General features: G+C 41.1%; 1 protein-coding gene and 1 long non-coding RNA gene across 3 annotated transcripts in view; both read left to right on the top strand.

Moving 5' to 3' along the window:
- The window catches only part of LOC127855532 (SWI/SNF-related matrix-associated actin-dependent regulator of chromatin subfamily A-like protein 1), a 45896-nt gene extending 31832 nt beyond the window's left edge, over positions 1-14064 (top strand). The window contains exons 15-16 of one of the 2 annotated variants that reach the window (XM_052391250.1): positions 9510-9621; positions 13466-14064. In XM_052391250.1, the coding sequence (XP_052247210.1) occupies positions 9510-9621; positions 13466-13794 (441 nt within the window). In that variant the 3' untranslated portion in view covers positions 13795-14064. The remainder of the gene's footprint in view (positions 1-9509; positions 9622-13465) is intronic. The other variant, XM_052391251.1, reaches the window with a different exon arrangement.
- A 2276-nt stretch (positions 14065-16340) lies between these two features.
- Positions 16341-18286, top strand: LOC127855533 (uncharacterized). Its single transcript, XR_008037581.1, has 2 exons — positions 16341-16416; positions 16459-18286. It is a non-coding gene; the product is annotated as an uncharacterized LOC127855533 (long non-coding RNA).
- The last annotated feature ends 7421 nt before the right edge of the window (positions 18287-25707 follow it).

The raw sequence follows: 25707 nt of genomic DNA, 5'->3' as shown, positions 1-25707 counted from the left end.
TGGACATGTCACTGACACAACTCACGGTAGGAATACACTGTGGACATGTCACTGACACAACTCACGGTAGGAATACACTGTGGACATGTCACTGACCACACAACTCACGGTAGGAATACACTGTGGACATGTCACTGACACAACTCACTGTAGGAATACACTGTGGACATGTCACTGACACAACTCACGGTAGGAATACACTGTGGACATGTCACTGACACAACTCACTGTAGGAATACACTGTGGACATGTCACTGACACAACTCACTGTAGGAATACACTATAGACATGTCACAGACACAACTCACTGTAGGAATACACTATAGACATGTCACTGACACAACTCACGGTAGGAATACACTATAGACATGTCACAGACACAACTCACTGTAGGAATACACTATAGACATGTCACTGACACAACTCACGGTAGGAATACACTATAGACATGTCACAGACACAACTCACGGTAGGAATACACTATAGACATGTCACAGACACAACTCACTGTAGGAATACACTATAGACATGTCACAGACACAACTCACTGTAGGAATACACTATAGACATGTCACTGACACAACTCACGGTAGGAATACACTATGGACATGTCACTGACACAACTCACGGTAGGAATACACTGTGGACATGTCACTGACCACTCAACTCACTGTAGGAATACACTGTGGACATGTCACTGACACAACTCACGGTAGGAATACACTATGGACATGTCACTGACGCAACTCACAGTAGAAATACACTGTGGACATGTCACTGACACAACTCACGGTAGGAATACACTGTGGACATGTCACTGACGCAACTCACGGTAGGAATACACTGTGGACATGTCACAGACACAACTCACGGTATGAATACACTGTGGACATGTCACTGACAACACAACTCACGGTAGGAATACACTGTGGACATGTCACTGACACAACTCACGGTAGGAATACACTATGGACATGTCACTGACAACACAACTCACGGTAGGAATACACTATGGACATGTCACTGACGCAACTCACGGTAGGAATACACTGTGGACATGTCACTGACACAACTCACGGTAGGAATACACTGTGGACATGTCACTGACACAACTCACGGTAGGAATACACTGTGGACATGTCACTGACCACACAACTCACGGTAGAAATACACTGAAGACATGTCACTGACACAACTAACGGTAGGAATACACTGTGGACATGTCACTGACACAACTCACGGTAGGAATACACTGTGGACATGTCATTGACACAACTCACGGTAGGAATACACTGTGGACATGTCACTGACACAACTCACTGTATGAATACACTGTGGACATGTCACTGACACAACTCACGGTAGGAATACACTGTGGACATGTCACTGACGCAACTCACGGTAGGAATACACTGTGGACATGTCACTGACACAACTCACGGTAGGAATACACTGTGGACATGTCACTGACACAACTCACTGTATGAATACACTGTGGACATGTCACTGACACAACTCACGGTAGGAATACACTGTGGACATGTCACTGACACAACTCACGGTAGGAATACACTGTGGACATGTCACTGACCACACAACTCACTGTAGGAATACACTGTGGACATGTCACTGACCACACAACTCACGGTAGGAGGAATACACTGTGGACATGTCACTGACACAACTCACTGTAGGAATACACTGTGGACATGTCACTGACACAACTCACGGTAGGAATACACTGTGGACATGTCACTGACCACACAACTCACGGTAGGAGGAATACACTATGGACATGTCACTGACACAACTCACGGTAGGAATACACTGTGGACATGTCACTGACACAACTCACGGTAGGAATACACTATGGACATGTCACTGACCACACAACTCACTGTATGAATACACTGTGGACATGTCACTGACACAACTCACGGTAGGAATACACTGTGGACATGTCACTGACACAACTCACGGTAGGAATACACTATGGACATGTCACTGACCACACAACTCACTGTAGGAATACACTGTGGACATGTCACTGACCACACAACTCACGGTAGGAGGAATACACTGAAGACATGTCACTGACACAACTCACTGTAGGAATACACTGTGGACATGTCACTGACACAACTCACGGTAGGAATACACTGTGGACATGTCACTGACCACACAACTCACTGTAGGAATACACTGTGGACATGTCACTGACCACACAACTCACTGTAGGAATACACTGTGGACATGTCACTGACACAACTCACTGTAGGAATACACTGTGGACATGTCACTGACACAACTCACGGTAGGAATACACTGTGGACATGTCACTGACGCAACTCACGGTAGGAATACACTGAAGACATGTCACTGACACAACTCACGGTAGGAGGAATACACTGTGGACATGTCACTGACACAACTCACGGTAGGAATACACTGTGGACATGTCACTGACGCAACTCACGGTAGGAATACACTGTGGACATGTCACTGACGCAACTCACTGTAGGAATACACTGTGGACATGTCACAGACACAACTCACGGTATGAATACACTGTGGACATGTCACTGACCACACAACTCACGGTATGAATACACTGTGGACATGTCACTGACAACACAACTCACGGTATGAATACACTGTGGACATGTCACTGACCACTCAACTCACGGTAGGAATTCACTGTGGACATGTCACTGACGCAACTCACTGTAGGAATACACTGTGGACATGTCACAGACACAACTCACGGTATGAATACACTGTGGACATGTCACTGACCACACAACTCACTGTAGGAATACACTGTGGACATGTCACAGACACAACTCACGGTAGGAATACACTGTGGACATGTCACTGACCACACAACTCACTGTAGGAATACACTATGGACATGTCACTGACACAACTCACGGTAGGAGGAATACACTGTGGACATGTCACTGACACAACTCACGGTAGGAATACACTGTGGACATGTCACTGACACAACTCACGGTAGGAATACACTGTGGACATGTCACTGACACAACTCACGGTAGGAATACACTGTGGACATGTCACTGACACAACTCACTGTAGGAATACACTGTGGACATGTCACTGACACATCTCACGGTAGGAGGAATACACTGAAGACATGTCACTGACACAACTCACGGTAGGAATACACTGTGGACATGTCACTGACACAACTCACGGTAGGAGGAATACACTATGGACATGTCACTGACACAACTCACGGTAGGAATACACTGTGGACATGTCACTGACACAACTCACGGTAGGAATACACTGTGGACATGTCACTGACACAACTCACGGTAGGAATACACTGTGGACATGTCACTGACACAACTCACGGTAGGAATACACTGTGGACATGTCACTGACACAACTCACGGTAGGAGGAATACACTGAAGACATGTCACTGACACAACTCACGGTAGGAATACACTGTGGACATGTCACTGACACAACTCACGGTAGGAATACACTGTGGACATGTCACTGACACAACTCACGGTAGGAGGAATACACTGTGGACATGTCACTGACGCAACTCACTGTAGGAATACACTGTGGACATGTCACTGACCACTCAACTCACGGTAGGAATACACTGTGGACATGTCACTGACACAACTCACGGTAGGAATACACTGTGGACATGTCACTGACACAACTCACGGTAGGAATACACTATGGACATGTCACTGACACAACTCACGGTAGGAATACACTATGGACATGTCACTGACAACACAACTCACGGTAGGAATACACTGAAGACATGTCACTGACACAACTCACGGTAGGAATACACTATGGACATGTCACTGACACAACTCACGGTAGGAATACACTGTGGACATGTCACTGACAACACAACTCACGGTAGGAATACACTATGGACATGTCACTGACACAACTCACGGTAGGAATACACTGTGGACATGTCACTGACACAACTCACGGTAAGAATACACTGTGGACATGTCACTGACACAACTCACTGTAGGAATACACTATGGACATGTCACTGACGTAACTCACGGTAGGAATACACTGTGGACATGTCACTGACCACACAACTCATGGTAGGAATACACTGTGGACATGTCACTGACACAACTCACTGTAGGAATACACTATGGACATGTCACTGACGCAACTCACGGTAGGAATACACTATGGACATGTCACTGACACAACTCACGGTAGGAATACACTATGGACATGTCACTGACACAACTCACTGTAGGAATACACTATGGACATGTCACTGACACAACTCACTGTAGGAATACACTGTGGACATGTCACTGACCACACAACTCATGGTAGGAATACACTGTGGACATGTCACTGACACAACTCACGGTAGGAATACACTATGGACATGTCACTGACACAACTCACGGTAGGAATACACTGTGGACATGTCACTGACAACACAACTCACGGTAGGAATACACTATGGACATGTCACTGACACAACTCACGGTAGGAATACACTGTGGACATGTCACTGACACAACTCACGGTAAGAATACACTGTGGACATGTCACTGACACAACTCACTGTAGGAATACACTATGGACATGTCACTGACGCAACTCACGGTAGGAATACACTATGGACATGTCACTGACACAACTCACGGTAGGAATACACTATAGACATGTCACTGACACAACTCACGGTAGGAGGAATACACTGAAGACATGTCACTGACACAACTCACGGTAGGAATACACTGTGCACATGTCACTGACACAACTCACGGTAGGAATACACTGTGGACATGTCACTGACACAACTCACTGTAGGAATACACTGTAGACAAGTCACTGACACAACTCACTGTAGGAATACACTGTGGACATGTCACTGACACAACTAACGGTAGGAATACACTGTGGCCATGTCACTGACACAACTCACTGTAGGAATACACTAGGGACATGTCACTGACACAACTCACTGTAGGAATACACTAGGGACATGTCACTGACACAACTCACTGTAGGAATACACTAGGGACATGTCACTGACACAACTCACGGTAGGAATACACTAGGGACATGTCACTGACACAACTCACTGTAGGAATACACTAGGGACATGTCACTGACACAACTCACTGTAGGAATACACTAGGGACATGTCACAGACACAACTCACGGTAGGAATACACTGTGGCCATGTCACTGACACAACTCACGGTAGGAATACACTGTGGCCATGTCACTGACACAACTCACGGTAGGAGGAATACACTGAAGACATGTCACTGACACAACTCACTGTAGGAATACACTGTGGACATGTCACTGACACAACTCACTGTAGGAATACACTATGGACATGTCACTGACACAACTCACTGTAGGAATACACTATGGACATGTCACTGACGCAACTCACGGTATGAATACACTGTGGACATGTCACTGACACAACTCACTGTAGGAATACACTGTGGACATGTCACTGACCACACAACTCACTGTAGGAATACACTGTGGACATGTCACTGACCACACAACTCACTGTAGGAATACACTGTGGACATGTCACTGACACAACTCACGGTAGGAGGAATACACTGAAGACATGTCACTGACACAACTCACGGTAGGAATACACTGTGGACATGTCACTGACACAACTCACGGTAGGAATACACTGTGGACATGTCACTGACACAACTCACGGTAGGAATACACTGTGGACATGTCACTGACACAACTCACTGTAGGAATACACTGTGGACATGTCACTGACACAACTCACTGTAGGAATACACTGTGGACATGTCACTGACACAACTCACGGTAGGAATACACTGTGGACATGTCACTGACCACACAACTCACTGTAGGAATACACTGTGGACATGTCACTGACCACACAACTCACGGTAGGAATACACTGAAGACATGTCACTGACACAACTCACGGTAGGAGGAATACACTGAAGACATGTCACTGACACAACTCACGGTAGGAATACACTGTGGACATGTCACTGACACAACTCACGGTAGGAATACACTGTGGACATGTCACTGACGCAACTCACGGTAGGAGGAATACACTGTGGACATGTCACTGACACAACTCACGGTAGGAATACACTGTGGACATGTCACTGACACAACTCACGGTAGGAATACACTATGGACATGTCACTGACGCAACTCACGGTAGGAATACACTGTGGACATGTCACTGACACAACTCACGGTAGGAATACACTATGGACATGTCACTGACGCAACTCACGGTAGGAATACACTGTGGACATGTCACTGACACAACTCACGGTAGGAATACACTGTGGACATGTCACTGACGCAACTCACGGTAGGAATACACTATGGACATGTCACTGACACAACTTACGGTAGGAATACACTGTGGACATGTCACTGACACAACTCATGGTAGGAATACACTATGGACATGTCACTGACCACACAACTCACGGTAGGAATACACTGAAGACATGTCACTGACCACACAACTCACTGTAGGAATACACTGTGGCCATGTCACTGACACAACTCACGGTAGGAGGAATACACTGAAGACATGTCACTGACCACACAACTCACGGTAGGAATACACTGTGGACATGTCACTGACGCAACTCACGGTAGGAATACACTGAAGACATGTCACTGACCACACAACTCACGGTAGGAATACACTGTGGACATGTCACTGACACAACTCACTGTAGGAATACACTGTGGACATGTCACTGACACAACTCACTGTAGGAATACACTGTGGACATGTCACTGACACAACTCACGGTAGGAATACACTGTGGACATGTCACTGACACAACTCACGGTAGGAATACACTGTGGACATGTCACAGACACAACTCACTGTATGAATACACTGTGGACATGTCACAGACACAACTCACGGTAGAAATACACTGTGGACATGTCACTGACGCAACTCACGGTAGGAATACACTGTGGACATGTCACTGACACAACTCACTGTAGGAATACACTATGGACATGTCACTGACACAACTCACTGTAGGAATACACTATGGACATGTCACTGACACAACTCACTGTAGGAATACACTAGGGACATGTCACTGACACAACTCACTGTAGGAATACACTATGGACATGTCACTGACACAACTCACGGTAGGAATACACTGAAGACATGTCACAGACACAACTCACGGTAGGAATACACTGTGGACATGTCACTGACACAACTCACTGTAGGAATACACTGTGGACATGTCACTGACACAACTCACTGTATGAATACACTGTGGACATGTCACTGACAACACAACTCACGGTAGGAATACACTGTGGACATGTCACTGACACAACTCACGGTAGGAATACACTATGGACATGTCACTGACAACACAACTCACGGTAGGAATACACTATGGACATGTCACTGACGCAACTCACGGTAGGAATACACTGTGGACATGTCACTGACACAACTCACTGTAGGAATACACTGTGGATATGTCACTGACACAACTCACGGTAGGAATACACTATGGACATGTCACTGACGCAACTCACGGTAGGAATACACTGTGGACATGTCACTGACACAACTCACGGTAGGAATACACTGTGGACATGTCACTGACACAACTCACGGTAGGAATACACTGTGGACATGTCACTGACACAACTCACGGTAGGAATACACTGTGGACATGTCACAGACACAACTCACGGTAGGAATACACTATGGACATGTCACTGACACAACTCACGGTAGAAATACACTGTGGACATGTCACTGACACAACTCACGGTAGAAATACACTGTGGACATGTCACTGACACAACTCACGGTAGGAATACACTGTGGACATGTCACTGACACAACTCACTGTAGGAATACACTATGGACATGTCACTGACACAACTCACGGTAGGAATACACTATGGACATGTCACTGACACAACTCACGGTAGGAATACACTATGGACATGTCACTGACACAACTCACGGTAGGAATACACTATGGACATGTCACTGACACAACTCATGGTAGGAATACACTATGGACATGTCACTGACACAACTCACGGTAGGAATACACTATGGACATGTCACTGACACAACTCACGGTAGGAATACACTGTGGACATGTCACTGACCACACAACTCACGGTAGGAATACACTGTGGACATGTCACTGACACAACTCACGGTAGAAATACACTATGGACATGTCACTGACACAACTCACGGTAGGAATACACTGTGGACATGTCACTGACACAACTCACGGTAGGAATACACTATGGACATGTCACTGACACAACTCACTGTATGAAAACACTGTGGCAATGTCACTGACGCTCAATTGGTCATTGTCGGCTCAGTTATACTGAAAGGTACCCCAGGTACTCTTAAGTATTGTGCAAAGTACCCAGGGTGCAGACAATTTACTAAAAAGTAATCTCAAGTATAGCTGAGTGCTTTTAAGTGTACTTTTCATACTTGAGGTACATTGCAGTATACTTAAAAGTACCTGGGTTACTTTTCAGTAGTACTGAGCCGACAATGACCAATTTAGTATCACTGACAAGCACATGGAGCAAGGGAAAGATAAAAATATACTGTTTATTATTGCTCAACTGAGCACATGTGTTCATGTTGAGCTATCCCTCATCCTAACCCTATTGTGGTTTGGGTTAGAATGTTATTAATTGAATCTAAATTTGATATTTGAAATCAGATGGTGGACCTCTACAAATATTCTTTTAAACAAGCCCTTGGGTGCGAAACTATTCCATGCTCCACAACTCAGTGAGCAAACAAGTGCCATCTTGACCTTTTTTCTGTTTTTGAACAGTTTGCAAATGAAAATTGTTTGCATTATTGCAGAAGTAATTTTATCTGCATTGTTTCACCCCTTATATTTTAACCGTAATAATATACGCTATGCTGTCATATGTTTAAGATTGTTTAACTACTGAATATGTCATGATTTATCTTGAGGAAGCACACATACCAGTTTTACCAAAATAATTTTGTTTGGAAAAAAAATGTTTAATTTATGTGAGTAAACACGTTCCATGTATTTTTAGTTTAACCCTTACAGTGCGGGAACCGAGTTGTGAAGGCCTTTGCAAACAGTTTGGATCCAGATGAGACGCCACAGAACGTGGCGTCTCATCTGGATCCAAACTGTTTGCTATTCTGATAGTATTCTTTGAAAAAAAATCGAAGAAAATGCTAATTTTAGAAATTTAGCAGACGACATTTTAGCAGACGACAAATTTCCCAGCATGCAAAGGGTTAAAGACGTCTCTTTTTAGTGAAAATCCAGTTTAAGCAAAAAGTGTCGTCCCTGATAAGCCCGTGGGGACTGCCAGGCTAATCTGTGACGACACATAACACACATGCATTAAGCCATGTTTTGCCATAACGAGGTTTCAATAGATCTTGTTGCTTCAGGACCAGCGTCAGATGGAGATCAGCCAGTTTCTTGACGAGTCATTCCACATTGACTCGAGCAGCATGCTAGAAGATTCAGACAACCGCAGCGTACAAACGTCTCCCAGCAAATGTACGGCTTTATTGAGATAACCCACACACATGTGTTTGTAGACTTTTGAGAATTAAGAACAGAGTTTAATCAATGAAAATACATTTGAGCTCTGGGAAAACGGAGTTAAATGCATGTTCATACAGTGTTGTTTCCATTTAGCATGTGTTGGCTACACAGGCTTATCTAGGACAAAACTCGTAAGCTTTAAGCCCTGTTTCCCCAGGACGAGGCTCATTTCTTGTTCTTCATATATTACTTGACTGGTACCACTGCTGCTTATTTCATAAAAAAATACTGTACAATTATTTAAATTTGTTGTCATGAAATTATGTTGTTTTCAAAAAAATTCTTTCGTTGACACATATATTTGTGGATTTCTGATGTTTGAAAACAAGAGGAATGTGTGTCGTTCACTTTTTAGCTCACCTGATTGCTCAGGTGAGCTTTTGTGACCGGTCTTTGTCCGTCGTCCGTCCGACGTCCGTCCGTCCACATTTGTTCGTAAACACTCTAGAGGCCACATTTATTGTCCGGTCTTCATGAAACTTGGTCAGATTTGTCCCAATGATGTCGATCAAGTTAGAAACTGGGTCATGCTGGGTCAAAAACTAGGTCACTAGGTCAAAAAAAAGAAAAACCTTGTTAACACTGTAGAAGTCACATTTCATGCCCAATCTTCATGTAACTTTGTCAAAATGTTTGCCTTAATGATATGTTGGTTGAGTTCAAAAGTGAGTCGAAAAACATGGCCGCCAGTGGGCGTGGCAGTTTTCCTTATTTGGTTATAGAGAAACCTTGTAAACACTCTAGAAGTCACAATTTTTGCCCAATCATCATGAAAGTTGGTCAAAACATTGGTTTTATTTGATATCTCGGACGAGTTCGAAAATGGTCCAGATGGGTGAAAAAAATGGCCGCCAGTGGGCGGGGCATTTTCCTCTATTTGTATATAATGAAAACATGTGAACACTCTAGAAGTCACATTTTTGGCCCAGTTTTCATGAAATTTGGTCAAAATGTTTGCCTTAATGATATGTTGGTTGAGTTTAAAAGTGGTTCTGGTCCGTTGAAAAACATGGCCGCCAGTGGGCGTGGCAGTTTTCCTTATTTGGCTATAGAGAAACCTTGTAAACATTCTAGAAGTCACAATTTTTGCCCAATCATCATGAAAGTTGGTCAAAACATTGGTTTTTATGATATCTCCGAGATTGAAAATGGTCCAGATCGGTGAAAAAACATGGACACCAGTGGGTGGGGCATTTTTCTCTTTATGTATAACGTGAAAACATGTGAACACCCTAGTAGTCACATTTTTGGCCCAATTTTCATGAAATTTGGTCAGAAAATTTGTTTCCTTGATACAAAAGCTGAGTTCGAAAATGGTTCAGGTCAGTTGAATAACATGTCTATTTATATAGTAAAAAAAGCTTGTGAACACTCTAGAAGTCACATTATTTGCCCAATCATCATGAAACTTGGTGTAAAGATTGGTTTTATATATATCTCAGATGAGTTCGCAAATGGCCCCGATCGGTCAAAAAACATTGCCGCCAGAGGGGTGGGTCAGTTTTTCTTATGTGACTAGAGAGAAACCTTGTGATCGAACACTATAGAAGTCACATTTTTAATCATCGTGGAACTTAGTCAATACATTGGTTTTATTGATTTCTCTGACAATTTGAAAAAAGGCTCAGATGGGTGAAACACACTTTTTAGCTCACCTGATTGCTCAGGTGAGGTGTTAGGATATGTCTTTGTCGGCCGGCCGTCCGTTCACATTTCGTTTGTAAACACTCTAGCATTCACATTTCTCAAGCATTCTTTGTCAAAGTTGCTGAAAGATCTCAGTCAAGTGTGATAATGAGCAAAATCACATAACAAATGCCATAATTATTGCCCTTAGATTGTCCAAATGTTCATTATATTATGCAAAATCCTTGTAAACACTCTAGAGGTCACAATTTTGTTTCAGAATTTATGAATCTTGGTCATATTTATTTTTGTAAGCAGAGTTTTGGTTCAATAATGATGAAACTTGACCAGGATGTTTGTCTGGACAATATCTAGGTAAAGTTTTACATTGGTAAAGATTGAATAAACCAACTTCTCTCAGGTGAGCAAACTAGGGCCATCTTGGTCCTCTTGTTGATGTGCTTGTGATACATGTGTTGATTGGTCAACCTGTGAAATCAATGAAAATTAAGATTTAACAGTAGTTTTTTGCGCACATGTACATGAGCTTCTATTTGGGAAAACTGAGTTTAATTTATGTGCCAAAAGTGTTTTCCCATATTAGCATGTGCAGTCCGCTCAGGCTTATCATGGGGGACACTCCACTTTTGTGGAATTTTTTGCTTAAAAAGTATCCTAAATGAAAATCCAGGCGAGGTAGAAAGTGGTGTCCCATATAAATATGCAATCCCCACAGTATTATCTCTGATGACATTTTGCGAACACACTTTAAGCCCTTTTATATATGTATATATATATATATATATATATATATATTGTTTAACTTAAAATAAAGAAACGATTGAGGATAATTACATGTATTCTGTTTATAACTCGAGAGTTATTATGCCTGAACAGTACACCTCGCTTCACCTCCTTGAAAGCAGATAGATTTACGATCGGTAGTCTTCTTCATGGCAATTTGTGTATGATATAAAGAATGCTGATGTTGGCTGAAAAACATTATCTAAAATTTTAAAATTCTTATTTTTTTTATGCCCCCCTTTGAAGAAGAGAGGGTATATTGCCTTGCTCATGTCGGTTTGTCGGTCGGTCCGTCCACCAGGTGGTTGTCAGACGATAACTCAAGAACGCTTAGGCCTAGGATCATGAAACTTCATAGGTACATTGATCATGACTCACAGATGACCCCTATTGATTTTGAGGTCACAAGGTCAAAGGTCAAGGTCACTGTGACCCAAAATAGTAAAATGGTTTCCGGATGATAATTCAAGAACGCTTATTTTTAGGATCATGAAACATCATAGGTAGATTGATCATGACTAGCGGATGACCCCTATTGATTTTCAGGTCACTAGGTCAAAGGTCAAGGTCACGGTGACCCGAAATAGTAAAATGGTTTCCGGATGATAATTCAAGAACCCTTATGCCTAGGATCATGAAACTTTAAAGGTAGATTGATCATGACTAGCAGATGACCCCTATTGATTTTCAGGTCACTAGGTCAAAGGTCACGGTGACCCGAAATAGTAAAATGGTTTCCGGATGATAACTCAAGAACGCTTATGCCTAGGATCATGAAACTTCATAGGTACATTGATCATGACTTGCAGATGACCCCTATTGATTTTCAGGTCACTAGGTCAAAGGTCAAGGTCACAGTGACAAAAAACATATTTACAAAATGGCTGTCACTACAACTTAGAGCCCATATGGGGGGCATGCATGTTTTACAAACAGCCCTTGTTTACATTTAATTTTCTAAAAAATAATTAATTATTCCAATATTTTGACAGTGTGGTTGCAAGATGCCAATGTGTCTTTATTGTTGGCTATTGTCATGTTAATAAAGAATGATTGTGTATTAAACCATAATAAATAATTAAATAAACATTTAAGCGGTGCTCTGTGAAATGGGGGTTTAATGCTTGTGCTTAAAAAGTCGTCCCCGAATAGCCTGAGCAGTCCACACAGGCTAATCAGGGACAACACTTTCCGCTTTTATGGTATTTTTTGTTTCCAGAAAGTCTCTTCTTTGCAAAAATCTAGTTTAAGGGGAAAGTGTTGTCCCAGATTAGCCTGTGAAGACTGCACAGGCTAATCTGGGACAACACTTTACGTACGTGTATTAAACCCCCTTTTTTACAGAGCACCATTTCTTATTTTGAAGCTTTCAAGCAACAGAGTATTCTAAAGTATACGTCCCCTACGAAGGACCTGCCAGCAACTTCCACCAACAGTTCAGGTAGTTCTCCGCGGAAACGGAATCCAGTTCAGACAACATTGTTCAGCGCTTTTGGCAAAACAAACTTAGTCAAGGCAGCGTCTTCAAGCAATAACAAATCTGCAACAGTAGGGCTGAATTCGGGTTCAGCTCAGAATTGTAAAGGTCAAGTATGCGACCTTGATGGTGAGTTTGATGACCTTGACGAGATTTTGGAAGAGAATGAGAAAAAATGGGAGGAGCCAGTAAATAAAAAACGAAAATCAAGTGTCTAGGCAGAAAGATGTGTTGATACTGTTAGCCTGCGCGGACTGCCCGTCCTCATCTGGGACGACACTTTAATTACATGTAATAAAAATGAAGAATTGTGTGAGTGTGGATGTTGATACCAAGCCAGCAAGTAATAAGATCTGACTTGGTGCTGACAGGGTATATCATGTGCTCACTTAAATTAAATTAAAGACCTTTCTTTATAGATTTAAGGTTGTGATAGGTTGCCAGTAAATAAACAACAGGGCCAAGATGGCCCTAGTTCGCTCACCTGAGAGGAGTCTGTTCATTTAATCTTTACCAAATGTCAAGCTTGACCTAGATATTGTCCAGACAAACATCCTGGTCAAGTTTCATCATTATTTCATCTGCGAGTCATGATCAATGTATCTATGAAGTTTCATGATCCTAGGCGTAAGCATTCTCGAGTTATCATCCAGAAACCATTTTTCTAAGTTGAGTCACCGTGACCTTGACAGCCATTGTGTGAATACATTTTTTGGCACTGTGACCTTGACCTTTGACCTAGTGACCTGATAATCAATAGGGGTCATCTGCGAGTCATGATCAATATACCTATGAAGTTTCATGAACCTAGGCATAAGCGTTCTTGAGTTATCATCTGGAAACCATTTTACTATTTCGGGTCACCGTGACCTTGACCTTTGACCTAGTGACCTGAAAATCAATAGGGGTCATCTAAGAGTCATGATCAATGTACCTATGAAGTTTCATGATCCTAGGCATAAGCGTTCTTGAGTTATCATCCGGAAACCATTTTACTATTTCGGGTCATCGTGACCTTGACCTTTGACCTAGTGACCTGAAAATCAATAGAGGTTATCTGCGAGTCATGATCAATGTATCTATGAAGTTTCATGATCCTTGGCATAAGCGTTCGTGAGTTATCATCCGGAAACCATTTTACTGCTTTGTGCTACCGTGACCTTGATCTTTGACCTAGTGACCTGTAAATCAAAAGGGGTCATCTGCGTGTCATGATCAATGAATCTATGAAGTTTCATGATCCTAGGCATAAGCATTCTTGAGTTATTATCTGGAAACCATTTTACTCTTTCGGGTCATCGTGACCTTGACCTTTGACCTAGTGACCTGAAAATCAATAGGGGTCATCTGCGAGTCATGATCAATGTACATATGAAGTTTCATGATCCTTGGCATAAGCCCTCTTGATTTATCATCCGGAAACCATCTGGTGAACGGACGGACCGACATGAGCAAAACAATATTCCCCCTCTTCTTTGAAGGGGGGGGGGGGGGGGGAGGGCATAATGAAAAAATTGCCCCACTTCCAGCAGCCATGTTATTCAACTGACCAGAACCATTTTTGAACTCAACTCTTGTATCAAGGAAACAAATGTTCTGAGCAAATTTCATGAAAATTGGGCAAAAAATGTGACTTCTTCTGTGTTCACATGTTTTCACTATATACATATAGAGAAAAATGCCCAGCCCACTGGCTGCCATATTTTTTTTACCGATCCAGACCATTTTCAAACTCGTCTGAGATATCAATAAAACCAATGTTTTGACCAACTTTCATGATGATTGGCCAAAAATTGTGACTTCTAGAGTGTTAACAAGGTTTCTCCATAGCCATACAGGGAAAACTGCCACTATATACATATAGAGACCAACTTTCAGGATCATTCGGCAAAAAATGTGACTTCTAGAGTCTTTACAAGGTTTCCCTATAGCCAAATAAGGAAAACTGCCCCGCCCACTGGCGGCCATGTTTTTCAACGGATCGGAACCACTTTTGAACTAAATCAAGATATCATTAAGAAAAACATTTTGACAAAGTTACATGAACATCGGGCATGAAATGTGACTTCTACAGTGTTTACAAGGTTTTTCTTTTTTTTGACCTAGTGACCTAGTTTTTGACCCGGCTTAACCCAGTTTCGAACTCGGCTGAGATATCATTGGGACAAAGCTTCTGACCAAGTTTCATGAAGATGGTACAAGAAATGTGGTCTCTAGAGTGTTTACGAGCAAATGTTAGTGTTTACGAGCAAATGTTAACGGACGAACGGACATACGACGGACAAAGACTGGTCACAAAAGCTCTCCTGAGCAATCAGGTGAGCTAAAAATGAAGATCTGAAGTAAAACTTGGTGGTGATGCTGTATATTAGGTAAATTAAATTAGAAACTTTTCTAAATAGATCCAAGATTGTAATACGAAGCTAGCAAATAAAACAAAAGGTCTTGTGTAAAATTGTTGGTGATTGTAAATCATGTAAACTTTGTTAAATAACTTTGTTAACCCTCAAGCACTCGGATATGTATTTGAACCCTTTTGTAGTCATTTAGAAAATCAATTGAAATTAAAGACCTTTCTTGATATATTTAAGTTTGAATGGCTTCGTACTCTTAGATACTGATGAGCACCAATCAGCAAAGCATTTGATCAGCCTGCGAGTGACTTGAAGCATTTGATCAGCCTGCGAGTGACTTGAAGCATTTGATCAGCCTGCGAGTGACTTGAAGCATTTGATCAGCCTGCGAGTGACTTGCAGGTTGTTCGGGTTTTATTCTGGTTGCCTGCGAGTGACTTGCAGGTTGTTCGGGTTTTATTCTGGTTGCCTGCGAGTGACTTGCAGGTTGTTCGGGTTTTATTCTGGTTGCCTGCGAGTGACTTGCAGGTTGTTCGGGTTTTATTATGGTTGCATATAACCATTTTCTCTTTGCTTCTGAGCCGGAAAAGTTTAAAAGTCACATTAACTGCGTAATTTACTGGACATTGTTTGGGTACATTGTTGTTGTTTAGGCAGTAAATACTGAACTAATTATTATATTATAGTAATATAATTCATGTTATCTGAATCGATTTTCTATTTAACAAGATATTTGATGGACAAAAAGTTTAAAGAAATATCATACATTTTTACCACACAATTTTCAAAACTCAAATATACAGCTCACCTGAGCACAATGTGCTTATGGTGAGCTTTTGTGATCGCCATTTTGTCCATCATGCGGCGTCAATATTTGCCTTGTTAGCACTCTTAGAGGCCACATTTATTGTCCTATCTTCTGAAATTTGGTCAGAAGATTAGTCCAAATGGTATCTTGGACGAGGTCGAAAATGGTGCCAGTTGGTTTAAAAACATGGCCACCAGGGGGTGGGGCATTTTTCCTTGTATGGTAATAGTGAAACATTGTTAATACTCTAGAGATTATATTTTTTGTCAGATCAATATGAAACTTGGATGAAGTTTTGTCCCAATTAAATATGGGACTATTTCGAAAATGGTTACAGTTGGTGGAAAAACATGGCTGCCAGGGGGCGGGGCTTTTTTCCTTATATGACTTGTCTACACTCTAAAAGTCTAAAAGTAAAATCTTGTTAGCCATCTTAGTCACATTTATAGTCTTATCTAAATGAAACATGGTCAGAACATTTGTTCTAGTGATATCTGCGTCTGCCCAGAACAGGTCAGATTGTTTGTATCTCAGGTGAGCGACTTTTGACCTTTCAGGCCCTCTCGTTTATTATTAGGTCAATTTTATTTCTCATTTGCCATTTAACAGATTTTCATAAAACTTGCCCCATATGAGGCAAATGTGCAGAAGGCAAGAGGTAGTCTCCACAAAAGCTGCGTTGTGGGAAAACGGGGCTTAATGCATGTGCACAAGTGTCATCCCAGAATAGCCTGTGCAGTCTGTGCATGGAGAACCCTTTCTGTTAAAGCAGGATTTTTGCTAAGAGGAGACTTTCTTTAAAATTTTAAACAAAAAAAACAAAACAATAAAAAGCGTATTGCACAGGCTAATCTTGGATGGGACTATATGCTGATGCATAAAGTCCAGTTTTCATAGAGTGCGACTCACAAGGTCAAAGTCTCACTTGGAGGTCAAAAGGTTTACAGCAGGATAAAGCCCCAATACAATTAGATTATTATTTGTTACTTGAGTTAATTTATCACACTGAGAATATAAACGAGTATCTTGTGTGTTTTTATGTCCCCCACCACTATAGTGGGGGACATATTGTTTTTGCCCTGTCTGTTGGTTTGTTTGTGTGTTTGCGTCAAACTTTAACATTTGCCATAACTTTTTCAATATTGAAGATAGCAACTTGATCTTTGGCATGCATGTGCATCTCATGGAGCTGCACATTTTGAGTGGTGAAGGTCAAGGTCATCATTCAAGGTCAAAGGTCAAATACAAAGTTTCAAAGCGGCGCAGTAGGGGACATGGTGTTTCTGACAAACACATTTCTTGTTTATTTCAAGAATGATTGTAATTTGCATTGAAGAATGTCAGAAGGTATTGAAACCTCTGTGAGGTTTGCATATCTTTGACTTTGATATGGAAACAAACACAATGCATGTGCTAGTTTCCATAAAAAACTTTGCTAATTCAGAGTTAGTATATGTTTGCCCATTTGTGTTCAGTAAGAACTGGTGCTTATTATTTTGTTGTTATATGTTTGATTGCCCTTTACGAATAAATTTAATAAAAGAGCTATCACATTGTTAATGTTGTATCATATGTCTTCGGTGGAAAATTTCTCCAAATTTTTACTATGGAGACTTCAGCTTGGGCTGTACTACTTTTTTACAGCCATTTTCCCCATGTGCATCATATCCCTATTGTCTATGTTATTTCAATTATATATTTTAATTAACGAGGGCCACGGTGGCCCTGGGGTCACACCTCTGAGTAGAATTTAAGTTAATAAAGGAGCTCTGACATCGGCATTCGGCAAAAAAACGAATATCGAGCTGGGGCGAATGTCCAGCCAGGTCTGACATCGACATTCGGCAAAAAACACGAATATCGAGCTGGGACGAATGTCGAGCCAGGTCTGACATCGACATTCGGGTAAAGTCCCGAATATCGAGCTGGGACGAATGTCGAGCCAGCTCTGACATCGGCATTTGGCAAGAAACCCGAATATTGATCTGGTGCGAATGTCGAGCCAGCTCTTGCATTGACTGTCGGCAAAAAAACGAATATCGAGCTGGGCGAATGTCGAGCCAGATCTGACATCGACATTCGAAAATACTATCGGATATCGAGCTGGGGCGAATGTCGAGCCAGCTCTGACATCGGCATTCGCCAAAAGTCCCGAATATCGAGCTGGGGCAAATGTCGAGCCAGCTCTGACATCGGCATTCGGCGAAAGTCCCGAATCTCGAGCTGGGGCGAATGTCGAGCCAGCTCTGACATCGACATTCGGCAAAAATCCCGAATATCGAACTGGGACGAATGTCGAGCCAGGTCTGACATCGACATTCGGCAAAGTCCCGAATATCGAGCTGGGGCGAATAGTTTTTTATGAGAATCTAGGTTATCATGATAACCTTGGTTTTTCATGAGAACCTAGGTTCTCATTTCTAAACCTTAGTTTACGCTCGAGAACCTAAGTACTCTTGAGAAACTAGGTTTTTCATGAGAACATATTCTCTCATTTGAAAACCTTAGTTCTCGGCTAGACGACGCACATAGACACAGGGTTTTTCATGAGAACCTTGGTTCTCATTCTGAGAACCCAATTCTCGTTTGATATCCAAGGTTTTCACAAGAACCTAGGTTCTCGGCAGCTTTTCGCGTCGTTCTCTCGGATATCTTAAGTTTTCATGAGAACCCAAGATTTCATTTGGGATCATAAGTTCTGGTAAGAACCTATGTTCTCAGAATAAGAACCAAGGTTCTCAGAATGAGAACCTAGGTTCTCATGAAAAACCTAGTTCCTTGGGATTATGCTGGGAACCGCTTGCAATACACTTTGGGGTAAAATTTCATATTTTGATCCCCAAGTGCGTTGACCGCATGGTGTGGTGAGAAGTTCAACCCCGACAGAGTGCGTTGTATCACGCCCGTGTTGTCATGGACAGTTTCCTCTTAAAGCAATGTTCAATCACAGTTCAGTACATCACAGTCTCACTTGTTTGTAAACTATGTAATGAAAAAACAAAAACGAAAAACGTTCAGTTCATTTCTGGCCTTGTGATATTTGATATTTCATCAGCAGTTACACAGCGATCGTCCTGAACTTATTTTTAATTACAGTTCTCAGTTAATGTATAAAACTATCAAATTATTAATCCCGATATGTGTCTTATTTGTTTAAATGACTACTTATATATACACAATCTTTCAGCAATAGGCATATAGTACGTTTCATACCTTGTGTATATATAATACATATACGAGGGTTATTTTTTCATACTGTGTATTTTTGTCAATATTCGTTGTTGAAAAGTAAAACCATACACAATAGGTGTACATTTAACAATCTGGAACCCCTGGGGTAAGCTCGAGGGGGGGGGGGGGGTCCCGGGGGGGGGGGGGGGGCAAATTTATGTTTCTGCTGCCTTTGTATCCCGTCTAAAGGCTTCTAACGCGGAGTGGGGGTAGGCTTAATAAACACTACCTTCGTTCCATCAGACGTGTGCAGAACGTGAAATTGTTTACTGAGGATTCGGTCGATTTTTCGGCGTAGCTGTTTAACGTCACGTTTGACTTTACCTGACCTGTGTAAGTGTCCAATAAAATTACAATAAAATTTCCCGCGGCTAGACACGAATGAATTCACTTCATTTATTCCATTTGCTGATTTGAGCAAATCACCAGAACATTTGAAACATGAACGCGTCTTTGTAACACTGTTTTACTGCATGAAACAATTTGATCTGTAATAAAAAGGCTTAATAGATAGAACAGTTTTACACTCCACTCTCGACATCAATACAGTTTGTACGTGCACCTTTTATTCCAACCCGCGAGGTATCAGGGCCAGTTCGCGGCCAGTGTTTGTGTGAATGTAATTGTTTATTTACAGGTCATCGCTGCGTCTTCACGACTAACTTATGTGCTGACCTGAGTTCGCGGATAGTGAAATAATCGTTATATAATATAGACGCTATCGCATGAACTATGTGAACTGGAATTTTCTTTAGACCAGAAATATGTAAAATGAAGATATTCAGCGATATAACTATGTTATGTCAAAAGATTCTTAATGTGTTTTCAACAATACCATGATAATTTTTTTTAATTAATTTAACAGGAATTATTCCACCATAATGTTTCCACCATAATGTATTAGCGCGATGATTCTCGATACTGTTATTAATGGTCGATTGGTCGTTGTCGGCTCGGGTACTTCTTACATGTACCCCGGATACATTTAAGTATACTTACATGTACCCCGGGTACGGTAAATTTACTTAAACGCACCCGGCCGATATTAGACTATATCCGAGTGCAATTCCCGCCCAAAATCCGATGTCGTAAAACGCGCTACCGATTACTGTCATAACGAAACAAACTTCTATTAAAAAAAAACATGAACATACTCTTTGAATATGAGTTTTGATCACATAGAGGCCATTAAATAGAAAATTGACATAAATATAAACATGATTTTTTAAGCCGACAACGACTGATTTATCGATAAAATTCCCAGATACGTTTAGTGTATTTACCGTACCCGGGGTACCTATAAGTATACTTAAGTGTTCCCATGGTACATGTGAATAGTACCCGAGCCGACAATGACCAATCGAGCGTTAATAATCGCATCAAATAGCAATGCCCGACAAACCACTAAAACAGATTTGTTCGAAGAACGCGTGTATAAATATTTTAATTATGTACGGATACGTCGCGTGTGGCCGGTTGACTCATATGTTTTAATTTCACTTCCATTCTTCTTTTGGTTTTCTGTTTTGTATCTATAGGTTTATGACCAGCAATATGAAATAATGTAAAATACGCCGCGAAAACTCCGCGTAACATCCCGTTCTGCGTGTGATGTTAACTGCACAGAAAAAGACATTCGCTATATTTGATCTCATTTATTGAACGCTTTACTTTTCACCAACTCCAACCACAATAGTAGTAGTAGTAGTAGTAGTAGTAGTAGTAGTAGTAGTAGTAGTATGTTTTGTTATATCAGAACTTGCCTTTAGGACGTTTTCAAATGTTCCCTCCATATAATCCGCGTCTGTGATTGGCCGATTATCTTGTGCGCACAATATAGCGATTGTGTTTTCAAGTCTCAAAAAAAGAGACGGGAAAACAGAACTTGTGTTTTCCGCTCCAAAAAAAGACGTGAAAACAGAACTTTTGTTTACCCATCGCCAAAAAAATAACTCCTGAAAACAGACTTATTTTGTGTTTCCCCGAGTTAATTTTTTTTGGCGACGGGAAAACATAGAACTTGTGTTTTCCCGACTTTTTTTGGAGCGGTGATGTCACCTTAGTGCCACTGTACTTTAATCCTCCGCGATGTAAAAAAATATAATTATGTAGTTTGTTCCGCATTGGATACAACTCAGCTCCGTCCTCCGAGCCAGCGACATGATGTGCATCGGGCTCAACGACGGTTTTGTGGTACATTAAGTTAATAGGCATCGGAACTATGGCCGCATGCGCTGAATCCGCGGACCCAATTTTTTGAATTCCGGATTGTCGTTGAATTTTGCAAAGTTGGGCATATTTCATAGGGATCGAAACTATGGCCGCGTGCGCTGCAGAGCCGGTCGAAATATTTAAAAGAGAAATTGAACCACGAGTTACTTTTCTAATAAAGCCTGGATTCTTCAGGAACGACTGCCGTTAAAATAGCCATGATTCAAGTCTACACATTGTCTTCTACATGTCGTTTTCAATTTTGCGAGGAAAATCTCGTTTATTGTATAAACCAATATCAATGTTTGATCTTTAAGATTGTGCGTCACCCCAAGCAATGTTTCATAAGAGAATTAATATTTATTTCGTATATTATTATCAAAATAAGAATAACATGTTGAAACATTTGATAAAATAAATGTATCTAAATCTTTCATGCAGTTAAAATCGAACGTCTGCTTTCAGTTTGCATTTTGTTATTCTATGCATCTGTGTCACACTAATTATCGCATTCAATCTAGAGATTTGAGTTCACTAATTTAAACGAAAATACATAATCCGAAAAAGTTAGACCATGGTTATTTCAATCGAGAAATGCAACATATCGGTATATACAGACAATACCCGAGCATATCGTGTCGATTTTTTAACGCGCATAATGACTGTTATGTCAAACAGGACGGTTCCTGTTTGAATTATGTTCGCGGTCAACCACGACCCTCCACGATTTTTGATCACATGACAATGGTCTAGTATAAAAAGGCTTGTTCGAAAACAAATCTCCCCCATACAAATTCTTCGGAACGAGTATAACATTTTTCTGACTTTAAGCACGTAAGTGCTTTATACTTAATTTAATAGTTATTTGCGTATCGCATGAAACCACAGGTGGAAGTAACGTACCTTGGATAGTATTTTTTTAGGAGCCCAATATATTCAAATAAATATATAAAATCATGTTTAATGAGAAAAAAATTGACAAAAGCCATGAAAAAAATACCCACCCTCTGATATTGGAATCATAATATGATTCCAATATCAGAGGGTGGGGATTTTTTTTCATTGCTCTTTGTCAATTCTTTTCTCAGTAAACATGATTTAATATATTTATTTGAATATATTGGGCTCCTAAAAATATACTATCCAAGGTACGTTACTTCCACCTGTGATTTTATGCCGATGCCAAGTAACGAAGTTTAATGGTACAAGGTACAGCAGAATGCGAAACCCATCTCCTTGCTTTGATCGCTTACCATCATTATACATGGCACATACCATTAGCGAAACAGTTTGTTAGAAGAGCATGCAAATACCATAAATACGTAAATGGCATTATTTATATTTTGAATATTAATATTTTGTCCATGACTGGCTTGTATTATCTATTCTATTTTGTATTAGTTTGCATGCGTGCATATTTTTGCCTAATACTAATGTTATTTCCATTCACAGTTGTATTACCTATCATTCAAATTGACTGTAGATGGTGGCTTCTTTGATAATCTTTGTCTACAAATGCGCAGGATTTCGGTTGACTTCTGATGATTATGTGTAGGTGAATACATTACCTTCATGACACAACCGAAAATAAAAAATAAAAGACCCTTCAATAACACTAAACATTTAACGAAAAAAATCATATAATGAAGCATTTCAATGTCAAAAAAGAACACTCTAAACAAGAAAAGAAATTACCAATAAAATTTTAAGAAAATTATAACCAATACAATCAGAACAAAATTAAGATAACCATTACATGAATCACTTATCTTTACACCATCAACCCCCAGCAACACCTTCTACAATCAACCACATCACTACAATTGCACAAACCTGCTGAAAATCCTAACTTCAATCATTCCTAACAATACCACCATCACAACTTAACACCCCAGCAATCAAATCCAAAACCAACCAACACCCCAACCATCACCACAACAACAAACCAACACCCAACCATCACCACCACCGCAAACAAATAACACCCTCACTATAACCATCCAACACCCAAACCACAACCAACAACCACCCCAACAGCAGAACTAACCAACACCTCATCATCACTAACACCAACCACCATCACCACCAACCCGACAACCGACAATTACAAACACCATCACAAACCAACTGGTTACCCTAACATCACCATTACAACCTATCACAACCAACCAACACACTCACAATCGAAAAACCACCCCCACCATCACAAGAAAACACCATCCTCACCACCATCAACATCACAACCAACCACCATCCCAGCACTCCACAATACCATCCCAACCAAACACCAAACCCACAAATAACCAGCCACCATACCCAAACATCACCACCATCACAACCGAACACTGCCCCCACCACAACCTGACACCATAACTACATACAACAACCATCTCAACCACAACCAACCAATACATCAACCATCAACAGCACAACCAAGTTCCCTCCCACAATAACCTACTATCATCAACACTATCACAACCAAACACTGACCCCAACCACAGCCTAACACCACCACCCCAACCATTGCCAGCACAACCATCCCCACTAACAACCCAACCATCAACCCTGCAATCAACCAACAACCCCATATTCACCACCACCAACAACAACAAGCAACCAACATCCAACATCATAACCAACCAACACCCCAACCATCACCAACTTACCATCACCTTCACCAACATACGAAGTCCAATCCCTAACCATCACCATCACTTTCTAAGCATCACCAACACCACCAAATACACCATCTTTACATCAATGGTTCTTAACATCACCACCCCCCCATCACCATCAATACAGCAATCATCATCACACTCACAAAGCCCAACCACAAAAACTATCATCATGTAATCAACAAAAGCAAAAAATATAAACGCTGTAAAAAAATCACATCACAACACCACAAAGCACAATCATTACATCCATTATTCTTAACTTCAAAGCCAACAGTTCCACAATAACCATACCCAACAATATCATCAACCACCATCGCAATAACGTCCCCACAACCATCCACCATAATCAACCGAACCAATACCACTATCACAATGACGTCTCACAGCCATCCACCATGATCAACAACTTAACCACTACCACCATCACAATAACGTCTCACAACCATCCAACATCAACAACCACTACCACCTCACCTCCACATTTACTACCACCACCATCACTGCCATCATAATCATCCTAACAATCAACATGCCCTTATCATGATCACTATGTTCATCACTACCACCACAATCATCACAGCACCACCGTAACCGTAACCGCCAGCAACCACTTCCACCACCATCATAATTAAAATCATCACAATCATCCCACCCAACACTCTCATTATCACAAAGTATCTTCAAGCATCAACATTAAAATCAATAAGAAAAGTGTCAAATAATCAATTGTTTTAAAGATGATTTTATATACCTCCCTAATGCGCTGTTTGATTGCACAGAACTAAATCTGGAAATGGACTTTAACAAGAAAACAATTATAATAACTTCATGCGAACACCATAAGCAAAG

The sequence above is a fragment of the Dreissena polymorpha genome, chromosome 13, assembly GCF_020536995.1.
Source record: "Dreissena polymorpha isolate Duluth1 chromosome 13, UMN_Dpol_1.0, whole genome shotgun sequence".
Taxonomy (NCBI): Eukaryota; Metazoa; Mollusca; class Bivalvia; order Myida; family Dreissenidae; genus Dreissena; species Dreissena polymorpha.
Note: the sequence above shows the minus strand (reverse complement) of the source record. Positions and strands in the feature narration are given on the sequence as shown.